The sequence below is a fragment of the Pogoniulus pusillus genome, chromosome 33 (genome assembly GCF_015220805.1).
Source record: "Pogoniulus pusillus isolate bPogPus1 chromosome 33, bPogPus1.pri, whole genome shotgun sequence".
NCBI classification, from domain to species: domain Eukaryota; kingdom Metazoa; phylum Chordata; class Aves; order Piciformes; family Lybiidae; genus Pogoniulus; species Pogoniulus pusillus.
Window position 1 is genome coordinate 8,319,764 of NC_087296.1, and position 27,205 is coordinate 8,346,968.

At 43.1% G+C, this 27,205-nt stretch overlaps 1 protein-coding gene across 5 annotated transcripts in view; it reads right to left on the bottom strand.

Annotated features, from left to right (window-relative positions):
* Positions 1-22,456: 22,456 nt before the first annotated feature.
* MAN1A1 (mannosidase alpha class 1A member 1) overlaps positions 22,457-27,205 on the bottom strand; it is a 135,965-nt gene continuing 131,216 nt past the window's right edge. Inside the window, exons 11-14 of one of the 5 annotated variants that reach the window (XR_010308138.1) lie at positions 26,348-26,463; positions 24,871-25,289; positions 24,647-24,698; positions 22,457-24,157 (exon numbers count right to left, since the gene is read on the bottom strand). Coding sequence is in view for 1 of the 5 variants with exons in the window: in XM_064170087.1 (XP_064026157.1) it covers positions 25,163-25,289; positions 26,348-26,463 (243 nt within the window). In the remaining 4 variants the exon portion in view is untranslated. Of the gene's footprint in view, positions 25,290-26,347; positions 26,464-27,205 lie in introns of all 5 variants that reach the window. The other 4 variants (XR_010308136.1, XR_010308135.1, XR_010308137.1 and 1 more) reach the window with 4 other exon arrangements.

The window sequence follows — 27,205 nt, forward strand, 5'->3', positions numbered from 1 at the left end:
TAAATTACCAGGCTACAGTGCAAGTACACTTACTCCAACAATTAATTGAAATTATTGTCTCTAAACATGGTGCATCTGTCCAAAGCTGGGAAGCAGCTGGTTTCCTTCTGTTTTTGCAAATGTTCATGGACAAAACAAGTCATGAGTAACTGTAATATTACCTGCAACTATCCTGGTTTGATAGCTTTTACACTATTCCACAAGAAGTTGCAGATCACAGAAACACTTAGGTTGGAAAAGACCTCCAGGATCATCAAGTCTAATCATTGACCTTACTCTGCAAAGTACCCAAAACCATGTCCTCAAGTACCACATCGAGAGTTGGTGACTCCACCACCTCCCTGGGCAACACATTTCAATACCTGATCACTCTTCCTGGGGAAAAAACTTTATTTCCTACTGTCCAATCTAGCAGTTCTTCAGCTTCATTTCAGCAGCATAAAAGAAAAATATCTAAGCACTCTTCAGATACTCAATGTCCCTCAGGGCTGAAAGGAAGGTAGGCTTCTGGGTGAAGTAGTGCTCAGAGAACTGTCCACTTTGCTGTAGCTTTCCTTTGTTACTAGGAACAAATAAACCAAGTAAACTATGTTTCAATAATACTCAGCTTTCTGTCTTCCCCAGCAGGCCCTAACTTGTTTGAGCCAGAGACCCTCACTTGCAGGATCTACACAAGTTACACTAATGCTAACTTCTAGTCGGACCACAAAGCAGCCTGTTTCTGCTGCTCTTCCCTGTCTTGTATTTTTATAAGCAAGTATAAATTGTTCCAGAGGCAAATGCTGGGGGAATTATTTTCAGTTACCTGTACTCTGACAGTAGTATGGACATTGTCTGTCTATTCCTTTTTATGTTTTCCCCCATATGTTTCCTTTAGCAACTCAAGGAATGTTCTGTTGTCTGTGTTTAGCCCATATGCGGGACTAACTACAGCAGCTACTGGCTCACCTGAAAGCTCCTCCCGAACAGAAATAGGGAATCAGGAAAAAGAAGATCTGTAGGCTAAGATGAGAAGAGAGTTAATCAAGCAACCCCACTGAAACCCAATACAGAGTTAAACTCACCCCAGTGAATGCACACTGGTCACAAATGGGGAAGTCAGTCCTCAGGAGCAGAACAGGAAGCAAGTCCCTCTAGGGATAAGGAGAAGCCTGGGATCCTGTCACAGCACAGTGGGGGCAATGACCCCACCTATGTAATTAATAATGAAGGAAATGACAGCTTGCTGTGATATCCCAAACCTTTTTGGTTGAAAATCTCTTGAGTATGAACTTTAAACTATAAATGATATTGAATTGAAAGGGAATGCACACAGGAGAGCCACTGCACCTCTAGAAGTGCAGTGTACAAAACCTTATTCTAATTTTATGTGGAATTGAAATTTCCTTTTGATCGGACAGACTGTGGGACCTCACAAATGATCTCTTAGAGGTCTGTCTTAGAGGATACCTTATTTCATGGCAGCCAGGGGAAACAGGAAGGACTTGTTTTGCTTAGAACCGAAATCCCAAAGTTGCTATAGAATTCTGCACGTTATTGTTGTTACACTTTAAGGTCATAGCATCAAGTATGTATCCTTTATTTATTTTCCTGTTGTTTTTCTCTTACTTTTCCTCCTTACTCAAACAAACATGTACTGACAACTACAACAAAAATTCATCCAAAACCTTGATCCGGACTATTTGCATGAGACTTACTGGCATGGTAGTGATATAGTTGCCTTTAGGATACTGTTTCATCTTTTAAAGGAGAAGCCAACACTGGTACCTGTGAATTGGAAGTATTTCTCAGTTCATAAGAGCCCTAAATTTTCCTTCAGTCCTTCCATAAGAAGGGCATGATCTCAGCTGTGCCTTTCCACAGCACACTGCTTTTAATGAAGCCTGCAACACTGGTTCCCTGCCAGTTTTATCAGAAGCAAGAAGAATCTTTATGAGTATCAGTGGTTGTAATTTGCTTCTACCTATTTAAATTCTGAGGTCCTTCTGGGGTTTCTGTGGGCTTAAGAGAAAATACTATTACTATGCTCTGCTTCAGATCTGCAGCGTGAAGCCATCATTCCACTTACACACTCCACACATTGCATTTTACAGCCATTGTCTTGATTACTGAGCTGCAATTGATTCACTAGACAGCAAATTGAAAAATTATCTCTTGGCTCCTCTGTAAAATTACCTCTGATAGCAGGTGCATTAGACAGTGCTTTGGTACTAACAGAACGCTGTCAGGCTGTTGCCTTCTCTGCCAGCTAACTCTGACTGCTAGGAGAAAATTGAAGTCCAGGCTTAGAAGCTGCAGCCACTGATAGGTTCCCTCCAAACGACAGCAAAGTACAGGATGAGAGATTGAGAGGGGACATGCACTCCCCTTGCTATATTCAAGCAACTTGGGTGCTTAACTGGTCTTTAATGGTGATTAAGATGCTCTTAAGCCAAAGTTGATTATAAAAAGCAGTGTCCTTATTTTTGCACCTCTGGGTTGCAATTTTATCTCTTATGGGGAACTGTTATTCAGTTCTGTGCTCTTTCGTCTTCATCAGGAGAGAGATGTATGCCGTAAAACTCAAGCAGTGGCTTTAGAGCAAAGGAGACAGTATTCTTTCACACACCGTATGGTGAAGATGGAGGCCTCAGTGCTACAGCTGCTGTAACAGTGTTCAAGGGCTGTGAGCAGGTTTTTGGACCACAGGGAGCAATGTACTCAACTGTCACAACCAGGTCTGTGCAGGTTAGTGAATAAGGATGTAATTGCAACAAAAAAATAGGGATGAGGCAAAATAAGCTAAAGTACAACAATGCAAATTTTGCTAAGGAAGATGCCATCTGGAATTTCAGGAAGGATTTTGCTGCTAAAAAGACTGAAAGCTGAACTGAAGGAAATTAGACAGGAAATGTGATACAAAAATGGTGTAGAATTTATTTCACTTCAGCCTCTACTAGGACATTTTTAAGAACGGTGGAGCCTCATGCATGCTTGTGTTGAGATCCAGAGGGAAGATGTATAACGTCAAGAGGCTCTCTTTGTGCTGGTGGTGTACTTTGTGGTTTAATTTGAAAACCAATAGATTTGCAAGGAGACAAAACAAACAACAATTTGGGGTCCAAGTCCTAAGGAAGTTCTTGTCTTGAGCTGTTGAGCAACAGCAGGAGAAAAGCAATGGTTGCTTCTTTCTTAGGGTTGATGAACACAGGCTATTTATTTTTTTTATATAGGGGTGGTGTGGAGTTGGTTTTTTTTGCTTGTTTTGGTTTGTTTGTTTTTTTTTTTGTATAGGAAAGAAGTTGTCATAGGTGTAAGTGAAATGGTTGATTCTGTTCAGCAAATCTCGTATCTGTGGGGATGCTTGTGAATACACCTCCTGGTAGTTTCAGAGGGCTGTGATTTCAAGTGGAGTCACTCCCGTTCCAGTTTTTATAGTAGTCTGTTAGCTTCAAAAGTCCGTGCACAGCTAGGATGACTCTCTTGAGGTCTTAGTTTTGCCTGTGTTATGTGGGTGTGTGCACATAACTGTCTGTGGCTCGCTGCGATCCTTACAGATTGTGGTAAAGCTGCAAGCACCAACCAAAGTGACCTTATTAAATGTGAGATGACAGTGTCTATCCTTCTGCTTGGCATGCCTGGGAGCTGTAGCTGTAAGAGAGAGGAATGGCTGCTTTTCTGTCTTTCCCTTCCACTCCCCACCCGAGCAGAGCTTAGTAGCACGCTAACAGTAGGTTGGCATCAGCAATTGTGTGGTGACTCCATACCAGTTTGTGATCTCCCCTCTGCCCTGAGAAGGAGTGGCTGACACTTGTCCTTATGACTTTGTTGCATTCCTTAGACTCTTTCTGCTTGTTTTTCTTGCCAGACACTTTGACATCCTGCCTTATTTTACACTTGAAGCAGCTTTCTGCTGGGAGCTTAATGAGTGCGAAAGGGCACTTACGGCTTCTGAACATTGTGAGGCTTAAGTGCCATGGGGGAGACAAAATCAAAAAATGAACAGAAACAGTGAAGCACTGCAGGGTGAGCAGGATGCTGCAGAGCCCTCTAGAAATATCCACAGACCCTGGAATGACTTTGCCTCATCCTGAAGATCTAGCACATTTACACCCACCCCCATCCCCCTCCCGTAGTTCATAAAGCTTTGAGTATTCCAACTGTGCCTAAACCTAGGCTTCACTAAGTGCTGGTGTGTTACTAGAAGCATGTGAAACCTTCCCCATGTAGCTTGCCATAGAATGTAGTGCTGGTAATGCTTAGAATCATAGAAGTGTTTCCATTGGAGGAGACCTTTAAGATCATCAGATCCAGCCTTGAACTTAAGACCACCATGACTCTGAGTGCCGTGTCCACACATTTCTTACACACCACCAGAAACGGCAACCTATTCCAATGCTTGTCAGCTGTGAGAGTTTGGGTGTTAGCCATCCCCCTGCTCTTGTGAAATCACCCAGACTAGGCTCAGCCAAACTGGAAGTTAAGGAATGCAGCTTTCTATTTACAACTTAGCACAATGTACAAGCAGCTATATACAATATATACAGCTATATACAGAAATATGCAAGTTAAAGGTAATACAGAAACACAACACCCTTCCCAGAAATCAGAGTCCTCAGGAGGGCCTCCCAACCACCCTTCCACCTTCTTTCCACCCCTCTACCTTACCCCAGAGTTTGCCTTACATGCAAGGTGAGGTTGGAGGATCAGCGAGGCGTGTTAGAAAGCAGAAGGATTAGGCAGACAGAAGCAGCCCAGGGAGAAAGCACAGGATCCGACAGAGACCCACACACACTGTCTTACCTATCTTTTGTGTTCTTGTTTTTATACCTCTCAGCAAGCCTACAAGTGAAGTAGACATCACCATTGTTTCCTTCTCACAGCTTATCATCTATTTTCTCTCACTAAAATATTCCCATTTGTCTCAAACTAGCACATCAGCCTCTTGAGAAACAGATGGCTTTCTCTGGACTACAGCTCACTTTAGCAGATCATGGCCTTTGCTTTCTTTTCTTGTGGGAAAAGCAGACAGAATAGAAAGTTTTATTGGCACTTACCCTTGTTCTCTGCTTTACATTCTGCTTCATGAGTTCCTTGCAGAGCAGACAGAGGCCCTCTAAAGCAGCATTGGCAGTTCTTATGGAAAGCTGAGAGTAACAGCCCAGGCAGACTCGTAGGATGTATATGCTCTGTTCAGAGCTCTCAGGTCACCAGCCACAAGGCTGTTATCCTAGCTGCTACATAACTAGGGTAGAAGTGTGTATTTGACCTAATTGCTGCCCAGAGTTTATTAATCTAGTCTCTCTCATTGTAATTCTTGATTCTTTGATGGAGCCTGCCTAAATGTGGGACCAGAAGTCTTATTTGGCATTGAGTTGAGGGACTGGAGCTTGTCACACTTCAGACAGGAAGCTGGAAATTGTTTTCTTGCTCTGCTTGGTTGGTAAGGTTTTGCTTCTATGCTTTTGTAGTTGAGGGTCTCTTTTTGCTTTCAGTTCTCCAAACACATTGAGTGTGCCTCCCTCTCACCACGTGGCAAATGTTCAGTTAATGCTTCAAGAAGTCCAGCCTGGGAGAGGACTCTTGACTTGACAGGAGCTGCCCGAGGCCAGTCAGTGCCTGTCAGTGTGACGGGGAGGATCCTGAGCCTGCCTTAGGTGACTGCAGCCCTCTGGGCCGTGCAAGAGAAAGCATGCTTCTCCACTTGTTTCAAGCTGAAGTTTTGTTCCTGTTCTCAATGTTGAGCATAGCTGCAGGTATACACAAGCTGCTCCTCACTGAGATTCTTACTACAAGCCAAGACCTTTTACTGAATGCTTCCCAAATGGTGCTGTAACCACAGTGTTACAGATAGAGGATGCTCAGGAAGGCTTAATGTGCTTGGGAAGCAAAACGAATTCTCTTTTATGCTCTGATAACTCTTCAGCTGCTTGTGTGATGCAGATTTCAACCTTCACAGATTGTGGAGGAGTTTCAAGGTCAGGCTGGAATGGACTCTGAGCAACCCGGTCTAGCTGAAGATGTCCCTGCTCACTGTAGAAGAGTGGACAAGTTTAAAAATTCCCTTCCAACTCAAATAATTTTATATTTCTATGATTAATATTGCCCAACTATCAACTGCTGTTGTTTAGGAAGACTGAGGACAGAGGGTGGCAGCACAGCACTGTCAGAGCTCACCCACACAAGTTGTGGAGGCTGTGGCAGGACTGAGTGGGTAGAAAGGGTTTCACACATAATTGCTTCTAATTAAACGTACATATTTTTTTGTTTTACTTCACAACAGGGCAAAACCAACTTCTGTTTGTCTGGTGTGTTTTAAATGATCTTACTGTTTGACTTGAGCTTAGGCACTGAAGTTTAAACAACTGAGTTGTGTGTGTGGTGTAGGCATACAGAGACAAAACTTAGCTTGAAGAGGTCAGTCACTGATAGTTTACTTATTGCATACCATAACATTACTGCTTGTTCTAACAACAAAAGCCAGGTTATTATTTTTTAATGTAAGGAAGAGTAAACAAGTGACTGTGTTGCTGAGAATATAACCAGCTCTAGCTTGAGGAGAGAGCAAAGAATCTTTGCCTTGAAGCACAACAGAGAGAGGAATACGACTGTAGGAGGAGACATGCTTCCAGGAGCCTGAAAACGCTTCACTTTGCCTTACTCCCACTGTGGACAAACTGAGGGAATTGGAACAGGTTGGGATTCTTTGGTTCTGAATGCAGGGTGAAATTTTTAAACCCCAAACCAAATCCCACCAGCCTGAAAGCTCTCTGGACCAAAAATTCATCTGCATGCCCCTTAGGAAAACTGGTTCAATCTTTATCCATCTCTTATTTATCCCAGGTAAACAAATGAAGGTGTCAGGTTGTTGGTGAGGTGCTATAAGGATATGAATATGCCCAAAGCATTTATGAACCCTCTTTGTAATTTGAGGAAAACAATTAAGTAAAATTACTGAATGATCATCCAAAGTTCTTAGTGCTAATAAAAGGTTTCCTGAATGAGTGTCAAAAATTAGCTTTATAAAAGAAGCTAGCTGAGCACTGAAAGGAAACTGTGCCCATTTCCTCCGTCAGCAGGGATATGCTTTGTCTCCTCTATTTTGAATGGGAGGTCAGCTTTCAGATGGCAGATCAAACGTTTTGGAGCAGGCTGTTTAAAGCTGAAACGAAACAGTTTGTTGTATTGTTGTAAAGTGGTGATGTGATTTGGACCTGTGTTAAGCATTAATGAGGTAGCTTGAAAATCCCTGTAAATCTGAGATAAACATTGACTACCAAGTGGTGCTTAATGGAACGCTATGGAAGGAAAATATCCTGTATTTATGGCTTGTGTTATTTTCAAAGTTGCTTTGAAAAAGAGGAAACCTACACATAAGCATTGGGTCACCTTCACAGATGCCTTTTTCCTTGATCATTTTGTTCAGCACCTCAACAGTTCACTTTGGGAGGTTGTATCTTGCTTTTACGTCAGTTGCTTTACTTAATCCTGTTTTGCTGTGCTCTTTTGGCTAATCAGGAAATGCATCACAATCTGTTTATTTGTACAGATGAAATTATTTTGTGTTTGATAATCCCAGGAGAGATTATTTCAGTTTTGAATCCTCTCCACAAGTAGCTTACTGGGAAACAGAACCAATATTTAAACCTATTTCATACTGGTTATAATTTCAGACTGCATTGGGTTGGAAGGGACCCTTGATGGTGATCTTGGCTGAACCCCTTGCAAGTAAGCAGGGATGCCTTCAACTAGATCAGGCTGCACGGGACCACATCAAGTCTGATCTTGAATGTCTTTGGGGATGCGGGTTCAACTGCATCCCTGGACATTCTGTTCCAGCATTTTACTGCTCTCATTGTGAAGAACTTCTTTATGTTGAACCTAAATTCATCCTGCTGCAGTTTCAAATTGCTGCCCCTCATCCTATTCCTATAAGCCCTTCTAGAGACTCCTTCCCCAGCCTTCCTCTAGGTCCCTCTTCAGATCAGAACAATACATAAGGACATTACTGAGCTGAAGATAGAATAATCTGTGAACTTGAAAAGCTTTTCAGTTGAGGAAGAGTTATTCTCATGCTTAAACAGTAGAAGATCTTAGTAGACTAACTCCACTGAAGTCCACCGTGACTCAGAGGAGCAGAGAGAGAAGATTGCCACTTCCAGTTGACTCTCACTTCTATTTCTGATTTCAGTCATTCTTTAGAACTCTTTTCTAGCTTTACTTTATTTTTTTTTTCAATGAACAGATCATCTGAGTATAAAAAGAAACAGAGGAAAGCATCTTCTACCTCGGCTCTTTTTGGATAGCAGTTCTCTAGACCTTTTCATGAAGGCATTAAAAATCCTCGAAAGCATAAAGGTCAGCTGTGATCAGGCTGATTTACTGTAGCAGAAAAGAAAATAGTATTGGACGAGGCAGCACCTGCCTGATAGGAGTCACAGCATACATTTTCATTAGAACTGCACTTCATGTTTGTGGAAGGAACCTGAACTATTACTGAGAGAGTTTCTCTAGCTACTCTTTCAGACAGTGATTTGATAAACTCCAGCAGCTTACATTGCCAGAACTCAGTGCACTTTGTTTTGCTGACATCACATTACAGATTAAATACTTTTACTTTCAAATCTTCACAAATCAGACAAGATGTTGAAAGAAATATTTGCAATGAGCCATTTTCTGTGTCCCCTGTGAATCACTCTTATCAAGAAGCTTTGTCTGCCAGAGGTCAGCTGTGGGCTGTGTGAGGTGTTTCTCCAGAACAAATCGCTTTTGAAGACGCACTTCATTCTCTCTGCAATTCTGCATGGAAGAAGGAGACCTCTAATTCTTGGCAGGTTTGCTTTGCAACAATTTGCTAGCAGTGACCAAGGTGAGATCCCTCACCTGGGAAAATTAATCTTTGTGAAGGAAAAGGATATGAGGGGGCAGCCATAGGCTGTGGGTGTCCCTGCCCATGGAAGGGGGGTAGGAACTAGATGATCTCTGAGTTTCCTTCCAACCCAGACAATTCTGTGTGATGGCATTGGCTGAGGGCAGGCAGACAGCTGAGTACAGCAGCAGCCACCTGTGTTTCATTGCTGCAGGTAAGATTAGTTCCTAGGTAGGTTTAGCTTGTTCTGGAAGCCAGGGCAGATCCCCAGAATTCAGAGAAGTGATTTGGGCAGAGCTCAGGAAGACAGAAAAATTGCGCCCTTGGGTTCTGAAGAACAAGAAATGTTTTGAAACGATTACTGCTGATGGGGCTGAAATGAGGTTATGTTAGACACAATGAATAATTACCATTCCTCATTGTCTAATGACACAGTTTAAAATAGCATTTCAGACAGAGGCCTCCCAGGTAACTGGGTTAGATCTCTAATGCCCTGTTCTAACAGAAACTCCTGCTCTTTCCTCAGAGCCATATCTTTTTGTGACTGACCAGACTTGGGCATTCTGGGTTTCAGTATAGCAATCTGACTTTGGAACTTTGTTGCTGCATGCACAGGCAAGATGGTTATTTGAGGCTAAGGTTAGAGGAAAGCAGATCTTTTTGAGCAACTGAATCAAAAGCTAGGCAGAAGAATGGCAGCATTCTAGCACGTTGTCAGCAATGGCCTGGTGGCTGAATAATATTTTTTTTTTTCTTACTAAGCCCTTGAAATCATCTTCCTTCAATTAGGCTCTGAAGGGATGTCAGTGAAATAGTTTACTCTTAGAAAAGATGTCTCTAGGTTTTACAATGGAGACAGTAACAGCTTGTCCACAGTGGGGGTGAGGTCTCCACTCTTAAGTACTGTAATATACAAGTAGGGCTACCAGCATGACTGCATCTGCCTCATACAAAGTCCTTTGATCTGTACAAAAAGGAGACTTCTCTCTGAAGTCACCAGCAAACAAAATAAAGAAGATTGGTAAAAGCAGTGATGTTGGGGAGAAACATTTATGTTTCCAGTCCCAAGATGAGGGTAGACTTTTATATTTGGAGAAGGGAAGTGTTTAGAAGCAGCAAGAGTGTTTTTGTGAAGATGTGTTGCTAAACTTTTGCTTGTCCCTCAAGTGAACTTAGTGAGGTTATTCAAACCTTGAGCTCTCCAGCACTGTTCTTGTTCTGCTGATGCTGGTCATGAAGAGTGAGCCTATGCCTACGGGAGACATCATGTTCCTGCGTCCTCCCTCAGCTGTACTTTCTTGGGCATCAGTTAAGTATTGGCCCTCAGTGCTCTACAGGGTATGGCTGGCACATAGGATTAGGAAGATGGAAACTGGGAAGAAAATGTCAGATGATAGTGATTTGTCCTCTCTGAAGGAAAACAAGGCACTTGGAGCACATATGCAGCTGTCTCATTAGTAAATTATACAGGCATGGTAGCCTGACCCATACTTGTTAAGTCAACTCCCTTGAAACTGAAGACAGTGTTAAGGTGAACAGGGCTTATTGTAGTCCCTGCTGAAAGAAGTTGTGGAACCACCTCTGCTAAACTAGAAGTTGGTGCAAGAGTTTGTAAAGTGAGAGAACTCTTTATGGGAACAGACAATGAGTTTCGTATTGCCTGTTGTCCCAAATAGTCAGGGAAGCATCTGTTGATGAGCTGCTCCTTCTCCTGCCTGCTCTTGATTTCCATTTGTCAAATTTGTGCAGGTAAAATCCAACCAGGTCCCACATGCCATAGCTCTGTAAGAAGACAGGCCTGGCTCACAGAAGGTAACAGTAGGTTAGTGACTTGACCTCTATGCTGCTAGAGGGCAAACCCAATGTCCTTGAGGTGTGCAGCTTGCTGTCCAAGGTCATACATAGATATGTGGCAGAGCGAAGGGTGGCACATCTTCTGCCTAGAAAGGCAGCACATTCCTTGGCAGGCTCCCCAGAGGGCTCATCCAGATTTGTGTGTTTGTCATTGCTGTACTAATCATCTCATGGTTAAAGCAGATGAGTGACTTAGTCTGCTTAGTGGGGTCAGAGATAGAAGATATTTCAGATCTTATTCCTCTCTGTTTGCTTTGGTTTTCTCAGCCTCACAGGGAATATAACAGCAACACTGAGATAGCCAAATATTTGCTTGTATGAGTACATATCTTAATTAGCAAAGTTCTTTGAGAAACTGTCTGTGGCAAGTGCTCCAGCAGCAAGAGGAATCCTTCATGCTATAAAAAGCCAGAAATTGTTTCCTCCAGTGCTTATTCACTTCTCAGGATGGAGCCACTAATTTCTCCTCCTCCTCCTTTAATACACACATTATGTAAATAATCCTAACAATAAGCTGTCTGGAGTATTTTATTGCTTAATTAATATGGTTTCAATATTATGAATAAATAAGATCACATTCAGATTTTGAGTACAGTAAAGTTAAGGGGATATGATCCAAGAAGGAGTTTCAAATCCCATCGCATCTGTTCCTCTATTTTGTTGGATTAATTTAATGTTCTAAATTAAATTATTCTTATGAATCTGTTTCCTCTGATGTTCTGCCCTCCTCCTCCCCATCTTTTCATCATCTGTCTGCTCAACACCTTTACTGCTCTCTCTTTTCTCATGGGTAAATAAAAGCCACTTGACAGCCCAGCTGGCTGAGCTGGTCTGTGCTGTTCCCTTCCATTTCTTGTAGGGCTGCTGAATGTGATGGGTATGGAAAGGTCTGGCCTGGTTGGTCTCTGATCTCAGATGAATGCAGGCTTTCCAACTGGCACTCGTTGTTACTTTGATCCACATCTTAATTAAAAAGTTGGGAATTCAAAGTCCATTGAACTGTAGTAGAATTCTGCTAAAGGATCCTTCTCTTCCTGGTCCTAAAATGAGACTCAAACACCTCCTGGGCCTTGCTTATTTCTGTTTAGTGAAGGAGAAGCAGGTGTAAAATATTCATCTCTCTTACGTGGTTCTTATAAGGAGATACACACACACATATATATATATATGTATATTAAACTTCTGGTTACAGGAATGACATGGCTATGGGATCCTCATCACCAGAAGAGGGGGAGGGGGATACGGAAAAAGTTCACAAGAGAGGAAAAGAAAATTGTTGTAGATATAGAAAATACCTATTTAGTAACTGAGCTTTCATTTGAACTTTGGGAAACTGTGAGTGACAGAAATTGCCCTTCCCTCAAACTAAAGGGTGCTGGCACATATTGGGCACTCCTAGAAGTTAAAAATAACTGGGCTGTGGGTACAGAGGCTCTTGTTGCTCTAAGATGTGTCCTTCCAGACCTGACCTTGCCCAGCATGACCTGGGCCCTCCTTGCTGCCTCTCAAATAGTGGATCTCCCACTGGGGGTGCAGCTGTCTCCCTGCTACACTGGTGTCCCTCCTGCTGGGAGCATACTGGTGCCTGAGTGCCTTCTCCTAGCATGAGTAGCTCCATATTCCTAGCTGATTTACCACTACCACATCTGACAGGATCAAAACTCTGTAAGCCCTTATTACAGGAAGGACATGGACCTGATGGAGTGGGTCCAGAGGAGAGCCATGAAAATGATCAGGGGGTTGGAGCATCAACAGACAGAGGGAACTGGGGTTGTTCCTCACGGAGGAGACTCTGGGGAGACCTAATAATGACCGTGCAGTACCTGAAGGGGGCTACAAGGATGAAGAGAGACTGTTTACAAAATCCTGTAATGATAGGATGAGAGGCAGTGGCCTCAAACTAGAGAAGAGCAGGTTTAGATGGGATGTTAGGAGCAGGCTCTTTACTGTGAGGGTGGTAGAATGTGGAACAGGTTGCTCGGGGAGGTGGTTGACGCCCCAGCCCTGGAGATAGTCAGGATGAGGCTCGAGAGGATTCTGGGTGACCTGACCTAGTTGAGGATGTCTCTGCTGACTGCAGAGGAGTTTGGACTGGATGACCTTGAGAGATGCCTTCCAACCCAGCCCATTCTGTGACTCTGTAGCTGATGTAAATACCCTCTCCTCTTAACTATGTATTTGTAAGAACTCCCATGTGAGCAATTGCTACTGAGACTCAGGTGCTTTATGTCTGGAGGAAAACTTTGGATGAATTCAACATGACAGGTTAGAAAGGCCTTAGAGAGGAGCAAACTACTGTGGGCAGACTAAATGAAAGGTTGGAACTAGATGATGGCTAGAAACTTAACTGCTTTTCCAGGAGCATTGTTGGGCTGTGATCAATTACTTGCTGCCATGTCTAATGGTGCCTAGTGAGAGATAAAGATGGCTATCTCCTGGTCTTCCTTGGGGTCTGTTTTTACACTCTTTATTTAATGTTATTCACACACTCTGATGCAGTGGGCTCCAGACTACACTCAGCTACCTGAGGAGCAGTCTGCACAGTGTACAGCCTTGACTCCTGAATTCCCATGAGGAAAGGAGTGCAGGAGGCATCCTGATTTGGCTCCTACATCTTGAGAGCTGTCTGCTGCAGTTGTTCCTTCATGGTGATGTCTCTGAGTCTACCTTCTGAATCTGGGCAGGCTTTTTCCTGTTGAAGGCACGTTAACCATAACCTCCTCACTTCTGATCTTTACATTTTTTCACTTATTTCTGTTTTACTACTTCTCTCTTCCCCTGCACGAAATGAAACAGCAACGGCAAAGGGAATCATAGCTGGTCTATTCATGCTCGCATAAACATATATTTCCTCACATACAGGTAAATAGAATTATAAGGATGAGACTTTGTGAATAAAATGTTGAGAAATGAGAGAGTTTGCTAGTAACTCATTTACTGTGACAGGAGATGAATAGAGGTAATTTAGTCTCATAAAAGTAAAATTGGCTCATGTCTTACAAGGAGGTGGGAGGAGGAATATTGTTTAGTGGCTGGAAAGCGGAGTGGAGTTGAGAATTGGCAGCTGTGCTGAGGGAGTTTGACTGCCTGGCTATGTGACTTTGGGTGAGTCATCTTGTGCCTGGTGTACATGCTCCTTCCTGCAAATACAGAGCTAATTCTTGGCTGGTTTGTAGAGCTTTGTGTTCTCCCCATGTGAAGCACCAGAAAATAGGGCTCCAGTGTGGTGCTGCTCTATTGCTGTGTTTGAACAAGAGTTTTTCCTCATCTCTTTCCTTTTTTTCTTCTCCACTAGCTGATGTATTTGCTCCATAAGTGTATTTCAGCCCTCACATATTTCCTGGGGATAGAGAGAGTACAGAGTAATCCTGAAAGAAAAGCAAATATCCTTTTGTTTTAAAGATATATAATAGTAAGATAAAAAGATTAGGGACTGTGGGAGTAGGAGTTATAAGACTCAGATGAAGTATGGGATCTTATAAGGTAACTATCTCCTTGGACAAATAAGCTGGACTGAAGCCACAAATTCAGTGTACCTGGAAAGTCCTTTCTCAGGACTTCCCCATTAAAAATATAAAGAAAAAGGAGATTAAATAAAACTATGAGAGGAAAAAATCTCCTTGTTACTAGTGGAAATGCCATGAGCATCTGATTTAAAAGGGCACTCAGCGCTGCTTTCTGGTGCCTGCTGAACAGTGGCTCCTTTTCCAGGGCTGGAGATGGCCTGAAATGAGAGAGATGCCTGGCAAGGGTAAGGTAGTTGATAGAAAATGTGTTAAAAGAGAGAAGGATTTTGCACAAGTTAGCTTTGGAACAATTTGTTTCTCTGTGGAGCAGGAGGACAATAGGTTTTGTGGTGCTCTTTTATTTTTGAAGGTGGGGCAGAAAGAGAAGAGAAGGTTTGAGGGGAAGCTAGTTTGACATGGGCTCTGGTTTTGAGAGGTTCAGGAGCGTGCTTCATAAAAATACGCTGATTCTACAGTTTAAGTAATGCATGTTTACTGGTGTGAATGGATTGAAAACACCAAAGTATCCTTTTTTTTCTGCCTAACTGGGTTGCTTTCACTGTTTTTAGGCTCTTAAAGCTAACCAATGAGACCGGAGTCTTGTTGCTGGCATTTTGGTTGATTGGAAGCCTTTGCTGCAAGCCTTTTCAAAGCTGGGACATGATAGTATAAAATGGAGTTGCTAAACCTTACATTATCAGTAATTAATATAATGAACATGTTTCTGTTTTCATTTCTGTGGGCTTTCTGGTTCCTCTGAGTGGTGATGATGTGCAGGCTGCCCTTTCCTAATGAATTATTTACACATTATTGCTGGCAACTGGAGACAGTGAAATGACTTGTGCCTCTTCAAAACGTTCCCTGAATTACTCTGAAGGTGCTGCTTTGGCCATGCTACCTTAGACACTGCTGTGGTTTTAATCATCTCATCATGCTTACAAATCTGTGAGTAATGGTGCTTACAGCAGTGAGGGGCTCCTCGCTAAACACTACAGATAGCTTTGACCTGGGTCTGGAAGCCCACAGTGACAGCTGTAGTAATCCTCACACTTTGCAGCCTGGGCTGAGATTTTCCAATGGGTTTTTAAAAGCCTATTCCAATGCAGCAAGCTGTACAAAGGCTCCAGGTCTGAGTAGGCAGCAAAGAGCTCTGTGAGCAGGGGGAAGTCTCCAGCTTGCCCAACCTTTAAAAGGTCTATATGCAGCTTTCTAGGAGATTGACTTGAAGAGAGTCTAGAGATACCTATCTCCTGGTGAAAGGGCAAATCCAGTGAGGGTTGGTTCAAGCATAAGGCTAAAGAGGGACCTGGGGTGATCAGCAGAAACTGCAGGTGATGTTTGTGTTGATGAGCAACCAACAACCTGTGACTACAGCAGGGGAAAACATTTTCAGTTTGCAGGCTTTGTTTGCTTGTTGTGTTGTTTTAACATGTAGTTAGGCAAAAGGTGGGTGGAACATGGACTGCACTTCAATCAGACATGGAAGAAGAGCTGTGCAGGAGTATTGATGACCTTTCCTGGAAGTGTTTGTGATGCCAGCAGCTGGTGCTGCAGAGAAGCTCAGGGAGGACAGCAGGCCTGCCTGCAGTGCACGGTCATATCAGGCTAATGATTTGTATTTTGGTGTTGTGGCTGTAGTTAGCAGGTTGTGTTTTGAGTGGTTGTGTTCCAAATCCAGTGCCCCTGCAGATGTGGAGCACGTGTGCTGCTTTAAGTATGTCTTTGCACAGCTCAGCCCTGCAGAGGAGGAAGTGTACCACTTTTAGTATAACTCAATTCTTGGCCTGTCTGAAGATGTTTTTGAAGTGACCAGTTTGAAGGCATGTGAGATATGCCTGTTAGATCTGACAACTCCTGCTCCATTCTGAACTATCTCGCTGGTATCATGGTGGTACAGCATGGCTTCATCAAGAAGCCATGGAGCTGACAGAGCAGGTCCAGAGGGCCACAAAAATGATCAGAGGGCTGAGCACCTCTCCTGTGGGCTGAGAGAGTTTGGGCTGGAAAAGAGAAGGCTTCAGGGAGAGTCCTTAGAGCAGTCTCCAGTACTTGAAAAGTGCTTACAAGAAAGCTGTGGAGAGACTGTTTACAAGGGCTTGCAATGATAGGACGAGGGATAGAGGAATGGCTTTAAGCTGAGGGAGAGCAGATCAAGACTGGACATCAGGAAGAAGTTTTCTACTATGAGGGTGGTAGAACACTGGAACAGGTTGCCCAGGGGGGTGGTGGAGACCTCATCCCTGGAGACAGTCTTGCTGGAATGCTCCTGGGAGCCCTCCAAGATAACTGCTCATTAGGTAGGTCCTGGCTTATCTTCTCCCCCTTGCTTTGTGCCTGTGGATATCAGAAGAGAAATCTATGAGATGATAAACTTCCTTTTTCTGTCTCTGTCCCACCAGTCTGTGAAGATGTATTTTTTAATTAGTTTTCCACCAGTCTGTGTTCTTGCAATGACTCTTACAGTAGAAAGCTTCTTCATGAGAAAAGGAAGAAATAATGAATTTGGTTGTCTTTAGAGACTCCTTTTTTTTTTTAGCTCCTGCTACTTCTTCAGTCTCCTTCTCCTTTGCTTTTCATTCTTTCCCTGGCATGGGTTGCACTGCAGCTAAGTCGCCAAAATGAGTTTCCTGAGCCACACAAGCAGCTCCTGAGCTGTGCTGGAAGTTATCGCCACTCCTGCCTTCAGGAGTTCTGCTGCTGTGCTTCCTGCAGTGAGGCACAAGGAAGGGAGCTGGCAGTGTGCAGAGGGGAGCACTATTCCCAGATTCCATGGGTGGTGGCACATAAACACTCAGTGTTTTCATCCTGAATTCTTGGTGCAGTTTAGTGCTAGTGGTTTTGTTTGCTCTTCGTCAAGCTTTGATTTGTTTGTGCTGGCTTCTAGTCTGTGAGGTCACTCCCAAAACACAGGAGTCATGGTCATGGTGTTGGCTTGACACCATAATGGGCTGTGGAAAAAGTATGCTTGAAGCTACTCCTTGGCAATTGGCTGCTTAATGTTAAAATATCAAACTAAAATAAAGCATCAATCGTTCTTGGACTGCAGGAGGAGGCAAGCTCTTACTGTCATGACCTTCATGGGTGGTGCTGCCAGCATCGGGCTCCACAGTGTTTCTTGGCTGAGGTGCTGTGGGTGTTACCTGGCTGTGCTGCAGCTGAGCACTTCCAAAGGTCCTGCTCCCACTGATGGGTCCTGTTCTGATATGCCAGTGAGACTGAGGAGGTGTCTGTAGTAAGGAGGAGAGTTTGGTGACGCCATAGGATGAAGTTTGGGGTCTCTTTACAGAGTGGACTCAACCACTTGACCTGTTTTCCACTGCCCAGTTGGTACCTGATCTTCTGTCTGTCAGGACAGTATTGCTGGTCAGCAGATGACAGCCATGGTGAGAAAAGGAACTTCTGTAACCAAAAGGTGCATTGCAACTGATGCATTTGCAAAGAACCATGGTTTCCACAGCTAGCAAACCTACTCCCCTGACTAGTTCTACCTTCAATTTTTCATGTAGCAGCAGCAAAGAGTGGAGGAGTTTCCCTTGTGACTTGTGTTAAATGTCTCAGCAGGACAGAATGGAAACCACACGGACTAGAATGGGCCACATCACCTTAAAGTCTTTAGGGAAGGCTTATAAGTACTCACAATCTTTGTTCTGCATTCTGGGTTAAAAATCAGAGTCATTAATCACCGTTAGCTGGATTATAAGTGAGGGTCTAGAGCAGAAGGTTTGGGGCATCACTGCAGCATGCCCAAACACATTGGTCTGCAATGCCTAGCTACTTCTGTGCCATGCTGTAGTGGCACAAGGCTGGGCAGCAGGACACGTGGACAAACAGCACAACAGACTGGTGGCAAAAGCTTAGTTTAGGAAAACATCAGAGATGATTTGTCTGGTTTCTGGACTACAAAGAGCAAGTTCTTGATCTGCTGATGTGAGTCTCTGCTCTCTCTGCCCTTCAAGGAAGCACCACAGTAAGCATGTCTGGACATTAAGACTCTTCTGGTGGTATTTTAATCAATTCTGCTCTGCTTCCCTGGATTTCTCTTGCAGTCTGGTGGTTGTCAGCTCCTGCCCAGAATGGCTATGCAGTCTTGGAGTACTAATTAGCTGCTGCTGTGCTTGTTAGCTCTGGGTGGTGTCTGGGAGTACAGCTGAGCTAAATCCTGAATCTCTTGTGCAGCTGCAGATTAGAAGGTGTTGTATAAACAGTAATGACTGGAGCTGCACCTGAAAAAGATGTTTGTAGAACATGTGCTGTTTCTGCTGACCTGTGTGCCATGGAATTGTAGCTCAGCATTTAAAGGTGCATCGAGTTTTGCCATGGGTGTTTTAATTTTGGTTTGGTGTTTTTTTTGTTGGCTTTTTAATGAGTGTGTGGTGGTTTTGGGGTTTGGCTTTTGTTGAGTTTTGCTGTTTGTTTTTTAAAACAGTGCTTAGGGCCAGTTGTTAGTTATTGAAAACCTAAATGCAAATGGCTGAGGAAAGGCATTTGAAACACATGGAAGAGGAACTGGGAACTACATCAAACCCAAATGAAATAGAAAGCAACTGGGGCTGAACATTTAGCTGTAGCCACAGATAATGAAACCATAATAAACCTTCTTGTAAATACAGCCTTTGGTTTAATTTTACTCATCCCTTACTTTGTCCCCACTGCCCTACAATTATTTGCACTTTACTTTTGAAACAGAGCATTGTAATCTTTAGAAATTGCCAAGTGGGAGAACAAGACACAGCTTGCAGAACAGGTGCAGAAGTTTTTTCCATGGGGCTGAACAGGCAGTTGGACAGAGCAAGTGAAAGCAGAAAGGTTGTGACTCTCCTCTTACTGTGAGGGATTTAAAATGCTAGGAGCAAACAGCTGTGACTTTTAAGATTCAAGCAGCAGCAGAGCAGTGAGGTCTAAGAATGGCCTCCACCTTTTGAGAGGGGCTGGGGGCATCTGACTTAGAGCTGAGAGAAACAGAGGTGTCCCTAGCAGCAAATGTGAAGAGCTGTATTGAGAAAAGCAGGCTGAAAGCACAAAAGGGCTGTGCCAGGGGAGGTTTAGGTTGAATACTGGGAAGTGCTTCCTCACAGAAAGCGTGATTAGGCACTGGAATGGACTGCCCAGGGAGGTGCTGGAGTCACAATCCATGAAGGTCTGTAAGAGAAGATTGGATGTGGCACTTGGTGACATGGTTTAGCTGATGTCACGGTGTTAAGTTACAGGCTGGACTTGATGATCTCAGACATTTTTTTCCAGCCTCCGTGATTCTGTGAAGTGTTTCATATCAACTGAGGTAGCTGAAGGAACAAGCATAAAAGTAGAAAGTCTCTTAGGAGGGCATGTGCTGGTTATCAAACTGCAAGTATTTAGCAGGTGCAGGTCAGCAGTGGGCTCCAGCTAGAGATAAAGGTGGATTATGACATCTAAACTGCTGGGTAAGAGCAGCAGGATCACTACTGTGTGATTTTATAGCACTGCCAGAGAAGTGAAAAATCTTGACTCTGTGTTTCAGCCAACAAAGCTCAAACAGCTGGGGTCAAACAGCACCGCAGCTGCCCATCCTGCAGGCACTCCCAAAGCCTTGTCCTTACCCTCGGCTGCTGGGCTGTGTCATGTCAGCTTGGCAGCGGTGAGGCTGCCACAGCTCTGTGTCCCAGGGCCAGGAAGAGGCAGGGCTCAGCCTGTGTTCCCAGCAGGTATGTGTACACACACGGAGCTGCATAGACCATGTGTGCGTGCCTGTGGCCAGCCACATGCAGCAGCAGATGCCCTCATGCGGGAACAGCTTGGGCTGTTGTACACAGCCCCTCAGCCAGCAAAGGATGTCAGAACTGGAATTTCCAAGGAAGGTAAGACACACTGTGCTGAAAAGCAGCAGGGCAGAGGAGTGTACCAACCAGAAAACTCCTTGCATGTGGCTAACCGTTTTTATTTCTCTAGTGTCTCATTCTTTCTCTTCTCCAAATCACCTACACCCTTTGCTGTCCTACCTTTGACATCACCTCTCGCTATCCTATCAGTCTTGTGCAAATCTTCCCCTGCATGTTCCTCTACTGCTCTTTTGGGTGCAATGGACAACTCAACTGAAGGGATAAAACCCCAATAATGACAGGGGGCTCTTGAAATCCTAACATGTCAGGATGGGAACAGTGAAAAGTAGGCAACCTTTCAGAAGCTGGCCCCAGTGTGTACACAGAAAGCTTGGAGAATGTGTGAAAGCTTTAGAGGTACTTGCGAAGGAAAGGTTGATAATGGTGATTTTTAATTACTGTGCCAGCTCTCTCCCTGTAGAGACCACCTGAGAAATGAGGATGCTGAATTAGAACGCCCTGCTGGGCTCTAACCAGATTCTGCAGTGGTGTGACTTGTTCCATCCACCACTTACTGCTTGTGTGAACGCATAAAAGCAGGTGAGAACAACCCCTGTGTTTTACCACTTCTTCCCAGGCTCAGTATCTCCAAGCCCTGGTGACCGTATCCTGGGCGCAGCAGAGTGCTTTGTGGTATATAGTCCTTCTTCCTGCATTTAAGATCAATCAGGAGAGACTAATCAAGATTCTGATGGCTCAGAGGAAGGGCTGTTTCTATAGCAGATGCTATTATACAAGCACAAAGTTCTCTTGTGATAGAGCAAGGCCATAGGGAAATGCAGAATGTGGGGCAAATCCTGTTTGTCTTGACTAATTGTCAAGTCTGTCCTAGCTCCTTTTTCCTCTGTGGAAAGCAAACCCCACTAAACAACCAATTAAGAGACCAAAGTGCTTGAAATTCTTCTGTGAATGATGTGCTGCACTAAGATTTGCATTAGTTCATGTTTAACCTGTTGAGTAGCACCTGGAGCCAGCTGCAGGAGGGGAGTGCCTGCTGACTACCCCAAGGACTGTGCGGTGGAGCTACAAACCAGCAACCAGGCTGGGAAAATGAGACACCAGATCTCAGAACTACTCTCCAAAATGACTTCAGCAATTCTAATGGGTAAGTCCTTTGACAGAAATTGATACTACTGAGAGTGTTCTGTGAAATTATGGCAGTTTATTTCACTGTCATCTTTGGATGAGGCTCGCTACTGAACAGAAAACAAGGTTACCTGTGAGGTGTAGCTGTTGTTTCAATATTTAGACTGGAGATCTTACCCACATGTCCTCCTGACAGAAAATGCAGTTACAGTTCCTATGACAACTGTTCCTCTCTGCTCTGGAGTATGCACTGAGGATAGTGTTTCATTACATGATCATGTAATGCTGGGCACAGGGACAGCCTTGTCCTCTCTGTTCGTGTTTGCTGCTAAGTGGCGTTTAGCTGAAGCCTGCTTGAATTGGGCAAAACACGAATTGGAGCCACTGACCTTCACTCTGCTGTTTACCACCTTCAGCTTCCCAGCTCCCTGCTTTTCTTGAGTAAACTCATGTTGTACCAAAAGACATTTCGTAGGATGAATTTCATTGACAAAAACTTCCTTCTGTGGTAGCAATTCCATACACTGAGTGACATTAATTAATGAGTATATGGAGTACTAACCTGGATCAAACCAACCTGCTGACAAAAAATCAGGAGTAGAGCAGCCAGTCCAGACTATGCAGCAGATCCTTGTAGTTACTTTAGGAAAAATTAGAGCAGATTGAACAGATATATTAAAAGACTTTATTCACAATAAAGAATTTTTTACAAATATAAGTTCTTAAAAATTAAGCATCTTGATCTATTATGTATTCCATAACTTCCATTTATATAAAGATGAAAGGACTGAATGGACTCTATACAAATCCAAACCAATTTAAATGCATGATAGAAATGCAGAATATGTATGATGAAGTCACCATAGAAACAGTGAGCCATTGGGCATTGCAGAAACCTGTGTACAGCCAACACATATGCAATCCTTATCTGACAAACCATTTCTCTTGTTTTTTTCCCTCTGAAACCATGTGGGTGCCATTTAAAGTGATCTATCTCTTAAGACTTCAGATTGAAATGCATCATTATGCTACAGAGAAATGGAATAAGTAGAGGCAGCCTGTTTATGCAAAGGTAATGCTCCCTCTGCCCCCAGCAATTTCTTCTGCTTGTATGAACGACCTGGACCATGAAGTGACCATCAGTAGCCGCTGCAGCTCAATGAAGGGGAAGTAAAATGTGTGTTACCTGGCAAGCTAACAAGCAGCAGTAGGTACTGACTGTTGAAAAATGATTGCTTTAACTTTGGTGTTCTGGGGGTATTTAAAAACAAAAGAAAGAGAGGAAGAAAACTCAATATAGTCTCAGCTATGAAAAGGCTTTTGTTTTCTTACAGTTGGCAGATCTACACGTTGTACAATCTTCTCGTCTACTTACATTAGTTTACAAAAAGTACAGTATAGTGCAGTTTGTACATACAACCTGAATACCACCACCAGTCACATCAAGTTTGTGCTCTTTCAAATCATCAGAACTCCCAAACGTAGAAAATAAACCCTACTAAATGTCTGTATTACAAGGAAACAGTCATAATGCTTCTGTTTATGTACACAGGACCCAATGCGTACAGGAGTTGTGTGGATGAAACAGAGAAGAGCTCACTGCTGCTGCTCTTCAGCTTAAGCAAAGGTAAGATCACTAGATGGGGCTGGGGGAAGCACACTGTGGTGAAGAAAAACATGTAAAAAGAGGCTTACAAAACACATTTCTGCAAGAGTCATTTTTGTCTGGGCTCTTGTAGGTATTTATTTAACCCATACAAGGCCTATAGCAGCACATGCACAACCATGTTGTAGGCAGCAGCAGATGCTCCAGTAAAGATAATTAACACAAAAGTAATTATATTTTGGTTAAAATGGGAGGAGAATTTTTTGGTTTATTCCACAGCTATAATTTCTCTGCACTACCTGGGGAGTGGGCACTACCCTTATTAATGCTGTTTCTGAAGGAATACGATGGAATGTTCTAGCCCTCCAATGATATAAACTGTGGAGTGTCAAAGCCAGTAGGATTTCTCCTTTTCAACTGAGGAGAGCCAAAGCTTCCTCCTTGCTGTGACCTGAGGGAATCGACACTTTAAAAAGGAAATAATCAACTCCTCCCACAAAAGTAAAGCAGAAATCCTTGGCTCACTGTGCTGGTTCCATGTAAGCTGAGGCAGATGCACATATTTGCATCCATTCCCCCAGCCCTGGGCTGCCCAGGCTCAGCAGGCTACCTCAGTAACCTCCATGTATGAATGCCCCGCTCTGCCAGTCCTGTGATGGAAGGCTCAGCATCACCAAAGATTCTCCTGCCTTGTCCCCTACATGGATGTCTTTGGCAGCTCCTGTGGCACAGGCCTCCTTCTGTCTGCAGAGAGGCAGTGCAGTCTTCACAGACTCCGAAGGGTGAAGTCTATGGGTCAGCCTGTGGCTGCTACATATAAAAATGTAATCTGTTATCTTTACTCTTGGCTTCTACCTCAGAAAAACTACCTGGCAGACCCATCAGTACAGAAGAAATGTACTTTGTAATGCCCAAACAAGTGTGCTTCCTCTGTCTGTGACTAGCTTTGCTGGACCTGGGAGCCATCTGACTAAATACCTTTCAAGAGCAGCACTGCTCAGAACCATGTTTGTTCTGCTGCAGTCAAACCAGTGATTGCTGTGCTTTCTCAGAACAAGAAGCCAAGGGTTATACCCTACTCGAAACATCTGAAAGAGACCCTGTCACTAAATGAAAACACAGACAGACCCAGTCGTGACATAAACCACTCCACACCAATGCAGAAAGAGAAATTAATTGTGCCTAATTTTGTTTCCCTTTGGTGATGCTGCAAAGTAAAACATTTTTGGCAAAGCTGTTACCTTTCTTAGGAAGCCAGGCCTCTAGTCCAGGGAATAACTGCCAATGTGCTGCACTCCCTCACTTGGAGAAGACCAATTTCGTTGTTGTATGCTGGATAATTTCCTCTCTGAATGAATTTCTTCTTTCAAGGAGTTAAGTTTTCTTCAAGGCATCTGGACATCTAATTTTATGCATGTAGACACATTAAATCACTTTGTGAGAGTAAACCTGAACCTGTCCAAGGGTTTCAGAAAGTCCTCCCTAGAACCAAACTAACTGTCTCTGGTATAATTCTCAGCTTCCAGGAAAATGTCATCAAGCATTATTTTGTCTTTTTGCCAGCCACCCAAATGAAAGCTACTGGACTAAATATATATGGAGAGAAGGTAAGAGTCCCTTCCTTAATATGAAACAAAGATCTTCTTTTACTCTGTATTAGCCTGACTTAAGACATGAGAATAACACCAGTTGGGAAAGGGAGGGAACAATTTATTCTATTACAATACTCTAAACCCTGAAAAACTAAGGTCTGCTAACTAATGTGCTAAATTCATAAAAACTAAGTTCAGACTAACTTCAACAAATACTGCAGTTTCAGAGTTGTACCTGCATGAGATGAAAATATTCCTATGTAGACTTCATTGACAATGAAATACATCAGATACTTTACCAAGTAATGATTGACCCGCATAGGAAGAGGCTGTCACAGTCACAGGATTTGTCTTGGATGACACACAAACCAAACAAACATAGAACAACACAAAGTAAGAACAGAAAAAAGCTCTTTATACTTAATTCAATATGGCTTTTTGCAACATGGCAAAATATTACAGCTTAAAGCAGACATCTCCTCACAGAGGAGAAAAGAATTTTGCAGTCAAATTAAAAGCATACCAGGAAACAGGTAACATGCAGACTCTCTGCTCGTTTTGGCCAAGGTGACACTGCGGCCTGACAACACCTGGGGATGTGTCCTATTTCTCTTCTAAGACGTGGTTCAGCTGGATAAGAAGAATGAAGTTTTATCCAAGTCAGTTTGGGTTCATTCATAAATACCTACTGGTAAAGAAAACAGACTGCAAAACACTGGATTTAAAAATTAAACTCAGGAATTGAAAATCGAATCAAGATGTGCTCAAGTCCTGGAAAGGAACACAGGGAATGGAACAAAGCAGGATTTGATCTTCTATTTCTGATTTTCTTCTTTATTCTCATCATCATTGTGAAGAACAGGGAGAGGATGAGCCTCTGTGTTGAAGACCCAGTGTTCGAATGGAAGAAGATCATCTTCAGAAAACAGCAAATACAAGTACCTGGGCAAGGAAAAAAAAACCAGGAAATGTGAGTGGAGCAGGGAAGTGAAACTGCAGTGGTTTCCAGCAAACCATAAATACCTGACAGAAGAATGCATCAATAGAAACAGCTGTCAAACAGAAACCACCACAATCATAGAATCATAGAATCAATCAGGTTGGAAGAGTCCTCCAAGATCATCCAGTTCAACTTATCCCCCAGCCCTATCCAGTCATCTAGATCATGGCACTAAGTGCCTCATCCAGTCTTTTCTTGAACACCTCCAGGGACAGTGACTCCACCACTTCCCTGGGCAGCCCATTCCATCACTACAGAGCTCTGGGGCAACTCAACTCATACTGGACAGAAGTGCAATAGCAACTGGAGGCCAGCAAAAGAAGAGCTCCGTCCCTGAGGTAGGACCTGGAAGCTTATGCTGTTGAGGTTAAGTACCAGTGCACTTCACTTCCATTTCATCCTTGGTAATTTTATTACATACAGTTTTGCTATATAGCCACAGTAATTTTTTTTCCTCCTCCATGTCCACATATATCCAAGTGCAAGAATGAAAATGATGTAGTCCAGTCTCCTCTGAACCTCTGAGAACAACCTCTGGCTTAGGATTTTCAAAGAAGAAAACTAGCTCTAGTGCAGTAGCTTGGGCATCCTTTTACTAGAACAGCGTCTAGGCTGGTGATGGTCTGTGAGCCAACCATGGAACCTGAATTTTATCTTGAGTTCTAAAATGAAAAGTATAAAACATGAAGCTGCTCGGGTCCCTATCTAGTCACCTTATTTCACTAGTGTGGGCATACATGGCTATATCAAAGCTGGGAAATGTCAGTTTTCAACAAAGACTATGAAGTGCCTGTAATAGAAGTAATTTCCAGAAGTCATAAAATTTACTGATGGAGAAGAGAAACAAAAGACAATCTGGCTTCTTACAACCCAAGGAAAGCTCCACTGTTTCAGTCAGATTTTGTTACCTGCATGTTAAGGCTGCTAATTAAAAAATACTCCTGCCAAGACAATACACAGAAATGCTTTGTATTGATGGAAGTCAACTTTCTTCACTTACTTGAGTGTTTCTGAAAGGAAGAAACTTTGCTGCACGTCATCGTGGCTTTCATGACTGTTATAAACATCTCTAAGGCCAGAGTAACCCCCATCTACTCTGCAGTGTTTTTCCAGTGCCTGAAGAGGGGGGAAAACAACCAACCACAAAACAGCAGGATTAACAACATGAATCATCTGTCAGTTTTCCTGTAATTGACAATAAAACTAGGAAAAAGAATTGTCACAAACATGGCCACGAAGAGATGAAAACTAGATTACAGCTCTAGGCAGAAAAAGGTATAGGCACACGTGTCCAAGCCTACATTTAGAAAGAAGCAAAATAATCAATTAATAAAAGGAGTTAACACAAATCAGTTTTCAGGAGAAAAAAAAGGTGTATGGATATAAAGATAAATGACTCTTCATGCATTTTCTTTTGCCTAGCAGCAACAACGGGCTCTCTGACAGGCTTGCTTATCAGCCTTCAGAGATGTTGTCACCTGTGCTCTTGGTTATATTTTAGTGCTCCAAAATCATTGTGATAGAGCTGAACACCACGATGAAGATGAGTCTTTTCCTTACCTCCTGCAAGTTGCTTCAGCAAAAGGGAAGCAACTCCTCATTTCCTATCTAACTTGTTTGCAATTATTGCCTTTTTTTATTTCCAGTAGGAAACCTCTGAAATTGTGCTGTGACAGAATTTCCTTGATGTCTTTTTGAGAAGGCTTTGTCTTGTTACACAGGAGCAGACAGAAAGCTGCTATGTGGCTGGACTTACACACCATCTTTTAGATGCAAGAAGAATGTCTTTTCCTCCAATTAGTGTCCAAACTCTGCATTCAAGGTAAAAAGTGTAAACTAAATGAGTGATTCCTATTTC